The sequence below is a fragment of the Haliotis cracherodii genome, unplaced genomic scaffold, assembly GCF_022045235.1.
Source record: "Haliotis cracherodii isolate W230 unplaced genomic scaffold, xgHalCrac1.p SCAF_17, whole genome shotgun sequence".
Taxonomy (NCBI): domain Eukaryota; kingdom Metazoa; phylum Mollusca; class Gastropoda; order Lepetellida; family Haliotidae; genus Haliotis; species Haliotis cracherodii.
The window spans coordinates 1,602,572-1,610,000 of NW_027266272.1; the positions used below are offsets into that span (position 1 = coordinate 1,602,572).

General features: G+C 43.3%; 1 protein-coding gene across 1 annotated transcript in view; it reads right to left on the reverse strand.

Moving 5' to 3' along the window:
- The window catches only part of LOC139464816 (tetraspanin-18B-like), a 31,058-nt gene that overhangs the window by 13,232 nt on the left and 10,397 nt on the right, over positions 1–7,429 (reverse strand). The window contains exons 3-5 of the mRNA XM_071246333.1: positions 6,380–6,649; positions 4,723–4,797; positions 2,614–2,721 (exon numbers count right to left, since the gene is read on the reverse strand). Of these exons, the coding sequence (XP_071102434.1) occupies positions 2,614–2,721; positions 4,723–4,797; positions 6,380–6,649 (453 nt within the window). The remainder of the gene's footprint in view (positions 1–2,613; positions 2,722–4,722; positions 4,798–6,379; positions 6,650–7,429) is intronic.

Consider the following 7,429-nt stretch of genomic DNA (forward strand, 5'->3'; position numbering starts at 1 on the left):
CTCCGTCTATTCTTTTAGACAGGTAAACAGTAGCTATGAGACAACCCAGGTATAGTCAGTGATGAGTTACTTTGTAAGTTAGACATGTAGGCATGTGGATCAATCCATTTTACTGTGAACAGGGGTGCGCGAAATTAAAATTGAATCTATTATCTGCTATTAATATCTATATTGTCAAGAAATCTGATTTTACTTTCATTTCTTAATTGTGAAAAAAGCTTTATTTTAATCTTATCCCATTACGAAGAATTTGAATTACATAAATGTACAATGCTATGAATCTCAATTTGAAGTTGTACCCCCTAGACACCCCTTGTCCATAGATAGTCTCTCCCAAACGTTTATACGGGTCAGTGACCACACGGATTACACTGAGCCGTGGAGAAGCCACTCATGCATGGTGAAGCTCTAACAATGAGACGACACGGTTTGTAACGGAGGCGGAATGGCTTGTTTTCACTTTGTAAGTATTAGACAACATGTAGCCATTTTTGTTAATTAATCATCGCGATATTTCGCGGTTCTGTTTCATGTGGCGAGGACAAGAGTGACCACAGCAGGAGCGAGTTATTGTCGGTCCACTGAGGTGAAACAAAGCTTCTGTCCACTGACCCAAACAGTCGAGTGTGAAAACAAAGAAGCATATTATAAAAATAGTGAGTGAGTATGGTTTTATGCCGTTTTTAGCAATATTCCAGCAATATCACGACGGGGGACACCAGCAATGGGCTTCATTGTATCCATGTGGGGTCTCGAACCCGGGTCATCTGCGTGACGAGCGAACGCTTTAACCACTAGGCTACCCCACCGTCACCGGGGTACGTAATGAAAGTCAGATGACAGGCGCATACACATTGCACACGATCAGTTGATACAGAGGAAACGTGAAATCGGGCTTAACGTCGCGTTCAAGAATATTACACTTATATAGCGACGTGCATGCACATGTGTGTGTATGTGTGGCTGGTTGTACTAGTCCGGACTAATGCCGATTATATAGCACTAGCCCACTGAGATATCACGCTGCAGGTTAACATGAATACCAAACTCAGACACAGTATACTGACTCCAAGCGGACCAGTCATTGTTTTAGTCCCTTAAAGCCGAGCCCCAGGCAGGGTAACAACATGTACCTTCATTTAACGTATTTTGGTATGACGTGGCCGGGGATCGAACCCCCGACATTCCGGGCGGATGCTCTAGTATAAGACCACGTAGGCGATCGCAGTTGATGTAGACGTTAAGCATGTCATCAATGCGACTACCAACACAAATTACTATTGTTGCTCCAAAGAAATGTCAGGTAAAACTTAAAGCAATTCTTGTATCGTTTGGTAGCAGCTCCGACAGGTATACGTAAGTCCAAGAAGAATTTGGCAATTCGGCGATCGCGGAAGGATGTGAAGAAATTCTATCACACAAAATTCGCAGAATTGCAGAAATATTGCCATGTTGACTTTTTTGTCAGTCAATAAATTTAACTAATTTTCATTATTTTCAAGGTTTTCTATTAAATTTCCACTCGAATGATGCCCAAATAATTGGCATGTGGTTCAAGGAATTAACATATAGAATCCTGCAGTAAAACGAAATTTGAAATAATAATTCGCACTTTTAAAGATTTTTGTGGTATTATGACAAAATAACCTACGTTTAGACCTAACAAAAAATAAATATCAGTGACAGCAATGCATATTTGTTTTCAAAATTTTTTTGAGGGATATAGTTTGGTGACGTGTTCTAATTGTTTGGTAAGCGCTATCAAAAACGAATTTCGAGTAAAGTTAAGGGAAAACTTGTATTCATCTAAATTCCAAATAGCCATTACATAGGATTAAAGAATCTGATATGTAACTACGGTCGCTACATTTGCAAGATGAATTGATACTCTCTATTTAATCATACAACCTGTCACTTACCTGTGTCATCAGTTGATACCCCTATGCAAACCATGCAACCTGTCACTTACCTGTGTCATCAGTTGATACTCTATATAATTATACAACTTGTCACTTTCCTGTGTCATCAGTTGATACTCTCTATATAATTATACAACCTGTCACTTACCTGTGTCATCAGTTGATACTCTATATAATTATACAACTTGTCACTTACCCGCGTCATCAGTTGATACTCTCTATATAATTATACAACCTGTCACTTACCTGTGTCATCAGTTGATACTCTCTATATAATTATACAACCTGTCACTTACCCGCGTCATCAGTTGATACTCTCTATATAATCATACAAGCTGTCACTTACCCGCGTCATCAGTTGATACTCTCTATATAATTATACAACTTGTCACTTACCCGCGTCATCAGCTGATACTCTCTATATAATTATACAACCTGTCACTTACCTGTGTCATCAGTTGATACTCTCTATAATCATACAACCTGTCACTTTCCTTTGTCATCAGTTGATACTCTCTATATAATTATACAACTTGTCACTTACCCGCGTCATCAGTTGATACTCTCTATATAATTATACAACCTGTCACTTACCTGTGTCATCAGTTGATACTCTCTATATAATTATACAACCTGTCACTTACCCGCGTCATCAGTTGATACTCTCTATATAATTATACAACCTGTCACTTACCTGAATCATCACCAAATTGAAGGTTAGTGACGTCACATCTTTTCCATCGAGGCCCTGAAACTCCTGCTGTAGTGTCGTCTTTAGACCGTTTCGGGGATAGTCAAGAATCTGCAGGACAATTTAAGTATAAATATGATGTGGGTTCTTTTTTTTCGTATATCGATTAAAACGTGATTACACACGTCGCCACTCTTAATCGTGTGCAGTGGCAGAACTGTGTAGTGATATTTCCTTAACTGACAGCTTCATGCAAACTGTAATTATTAGCGAACAAAATACTGCCTGATATGTGAACAACATAATGACATATCAAGTGAGTGAGTATGGTTTTACGCCGCTTTTAGCAATATTCCAGCAATATCACGGCGACACCAGAAATGGGCTTTACACATTGTACCCGTGTCGGGAATCGAACCCGGGTCTTCAGATGATGAGCTAACGCTTTAACCACTAGGCTACCCCACAGAATTGACACCTCTGAAGTGCATCTGTTTGCGTAATTGTGAGGGTTGAAGAGGAGGAACATCCAGGAGGTTACACAAGTTTCTGTGACGTACATATATAAATAAACTGAAGTCCAAAAGAAACCTTACCAGAGTTTGAAATCACTCTTGCTCAAAAACAACAAAACATACATACATGAAGTAAAGTGTATTGAGAATATCAATATATCAACATAACCAACACTGGAAATGACAATCATACCGTGATCGAGAATGACGTCAGAGCCCCCCAAAGTTGGGTGTGGTACAAAACTCGAGCTTTAAGAATCATGGACAATAGGCAGAGTACATAAACAATCGCTCACGTTCAATAACAAGTCATTAGTAGCGTGTGTGACCACCAAATGCCTCAATACACGCAAAAACTCTTCGACGCACAGAAAAAGTCAGTCGTCTGATGAGGTCACGTGGGATTTGACGCCATTCTTCTTGGAGGGCCAAGATCAGTTCTTGCCGGTGAGCTGGAGAGTGTGGTCGTTGTCGAACACGACGATCCATCAAGTCCCAGAGGTGTTCTATGGGGGACATGTCGGGTGAGCGTGCAGGCTACGGCAGGACGTTGACGTTGTTGGCTACGAGGAAGTTAGTGACAATTCTGGCTGTATGGGCTCTTGCGTTGTCATGCTGATAAATGACACCACGTGGCTGCTGTGAAATGGTAGGACATGTGGACGAAGAATGTTATCCATGTAACGCTGAGCTGTCAACGATGACCAGCGGTGTCCTCTACTGCCCACCGATCCCTCTCCACACCATGACACTCCCTCCACCATATGGTACGACCTCCTGCACGCAACACGCCGCCGTGCGTTCACCCTTCGGCGGTAAACACGTTGTCTTCCATCAGCCCTAAACATACAGAATCGACTTTCGTCAGTGAAGACAACCCTCTGCCGGTCACGACGTTGCCAACGTCGTACAGTCCGGGCCCATCTCATTCGCAGACGACGATGTTGCGCTGTCAATAGCTGTCCTCTGTATGGTCTAAAAGCCCTGATTCCATGAGCTCTGAGTCTCCTGGCCACTGTCTGTCGACTAACCCTGTGACCTAAGGCATTTGTCGCCGATGACGTCACTGTCAGGAAGCGATTTCGGAGGTGCAAGATACGCAAGTACCGGTCATCATGGGGCGTGGTCACCCTAGGTCTGCCTGTTCTTAGCCTGTCAGCGGTCCGCCCTGTCTGTCTGTAACGGTGCATGAAGTTGGTAATGGCAACACGGGAGCAACCGAAGGTTCGTGCAATGTGGGCGTAGGTGGCTCCCATCTGTACCATACCCAAGGCTCGTTCACTTTGTTCGACTGTGAGTCGTGGCATTTCTTTTGTGTTTTTTTATCACTGTGGATGTCTGACTTGCCGTTGCAATCGTTTTATACCCTTACCCGCACGTGCATTTGCAGTTGTCCGTGGTGCACGTGTTTTTCACTTTTTCGCGCAAACATGTAACAGACGATTAACATTTTCTGCATACACTATTGTTGTATTTAGGTTATGTGTTTTAGATAGACTTTATCGAAAAAAAATTATACTTTGTCTGAAATCTATATTTTCAGTTGGTAAAGTTTCTTTTGAACGTCAGTCTATATAAGGGGGGAATCATTACTTACCAGACCTCTGTTGAGGACCAGGATGAGGACCAGGGCCAGTTGACTGACAAACAGTAGACCGACTATCACCAAGTACTGTGAGCAAACACGTGGAACATTATCAGAGCAGGTAAAGTCAGCTGTGTGAACATCATATTCCTCTCACAAATTGTAACTTAGTTGACATGTTGAAACTGCGAAATATATACATGTGCATACACTGAGGTCTGTTTTACGTACATTACTTCATAAACAAATGTAGAAATCAATTCTTATGAATTACTGAGGGCTTCCGAAAGTCAATGGTTAATTATTAATAAATAAACGGCAAGTTGGCTGGTTGTTTTACGCCGCACTCGGCAATATTCCAGCTATATGACGGCGGTGTGTACACTGCGGAAATTGGGTTAGTCATTTCTGCATTACCCAGATTGTCAGAAGGGCTGTATTACGGGTAGCAAACCCGGGTACCCTCCCAATGTCAGTCAACAGATTGGGAGGTACCAATCCTTAGGCACCGAGAACAATGGGGAGTATGACATCCTGGTACTTGGGATGCAAGCGTGACATTTCGAAAGCGAGGTTCGCATATTTGCCATGATTTTCTCAGTCTTGTCAATCACATTAATGTCAATGATATAAATGATTTCATTGGATTTATCAAAAAGGACAAGATCAGGTTTGTTGGCCTGGATATGTCTGAGGCTGTATACAGGCCTATTCCAAAGGATTTCGTATTCATCATTTTCCATGACGCCCTCTACATATTCCGGGTCGTACCATGGATGGACCTCTGTGTCAAAATCACAAGCATGGCGAAGACGGTAATAACATGATCGAGCCACCCCATCATGTCGCTTAAGATACTGTGTCTGTGCCAAAGCTGGGTATCCACTGGTTGATCCTCATTTCTGTACCGTCCAGCAGTACAGAACCATCAACAAAATCAACACCGACATTGAGATTATGTACCACATCTTTGGCTTGTTTTAGAAAACTGTGGAATGTCTTGTTTTCATCATGAATCTTGCATGCTTCACAAGAGGATCATCAGACAAATAAATTTGCACAAAAGTGCACAAAACAATTCTATCCTGAAGTGCCTCCACGCCCTACTAGTATAATTGGTAAATATATGCGATTGAGGGAAAAGCGAGGGTGGTGGGATCTATTGTCTGACATGATTCTTCCTGTGAGGATGTCAATACCCTGAATTTCTTGTTTCGTCCAATCAACAACACCAACAGAATACGAAAGGACGGGCACAGTATAAGTATTTGTGGCTTTGACTTTGCTGCGAGCGTTTAGCTCTGAACTCATGATTTTCTTAACTCTACACTTGTAGTCTGCCCGGTGTTTGTCCTTGATATGGGCATTCTGGAGTTTGTACCTAATCTGCATCCCTAAGTACGTATAGGCCTGACCTACCACGAGATGGTCAATAACTCCTCCTCCAAGTAAACTGACTGACCCTCCCTCTTCTACCTTGCCACGTTTCAGATGAAGAATGTTGCATTTGTCGAGTCCAAAGGACATGCTGATATCATTTGAAAAGGACTCGACAAGGAGAATTTGTTTTTGGGTGTAGATCCTCCATTGGCAATAAGTTCAAGGTCATATTATATTATTATTATTATTATTATTATTATTATTATTAGTCAACACTGTCTCTACTCACACAGATGACCATGCACTTGATCATACAGCACGCTCCCACGAGGCCGAAGATCCCGATGACCATCATAACCAGTCCCAGGACAATGAAGGCTATGGCCAGACCGCCAATCACCTCGTCCAGGTTTAATTCTGGGAAATTAGTTGAACTACTTCCTGTAAGATTTTTGGCCTGTGCTTGAGCTGCTTTCAGCGCGGCGTCGAAGAGCCCGGATACGTATGGAGATTGTACCTTGACCATGACCCCAGCGGCTAAGAAAGCCACGCCTATGATCTGAAACAGAGTGAGGAAAGGTAAAGAAAAAAGTATGAGGTGAGTTGAGGTGAACTGGGGTTTAACGTCGCGTCGAGGATTATTGCCCTTATATAGCGACGTGCAAAGAACGTGTGTGTGTGTGTGTGTGTGTGTGTGTGTGTGTGTGTGTGTGTGTGTGTGTGTGTGTGTGTGTGTGTGTGTGTGTGTGTGTGTGTGTGCGTGCGTGTGTGTGTGTGTGTGTGTGTATGCCTGCCTCCCATCAACCTTACACGCCGTGATTTTATATGAAACGTTTCACTCACTCACTCACTCACTCACTCACTCACTTACTCGATCACTCATCCATCCATCCACCCACCCACCCACTCACTCACTCACTCACTCACTCACTCACTCACTCACTCACTCACCCACCCACTCACTCACCCACCCACTCACTCACTCACTCACACACCCACTCACCCACTCACTCACTCACACACCCACTCACTCACTCACTCACTCTCCCACTCATTCACTCACCCACTCACTCACTCACTCACTCACTCACTCACTCACTCACTCACTCACTCACTCACTCACTCACTCACTCACTCACTCACCCACTCACCCACTCACTCAACCACCCACTCACTCACTCACTCACACACCCACACACCCACACACCCACTCACCCACTCACTCACTCACTCACTCATTCTCCCACTCACTCACTCACCCACACACCCACTCACTCACTCACTCACTCACTCTTCCACTCACTCACTCACTCACACACCCACACACCCACACACCCAC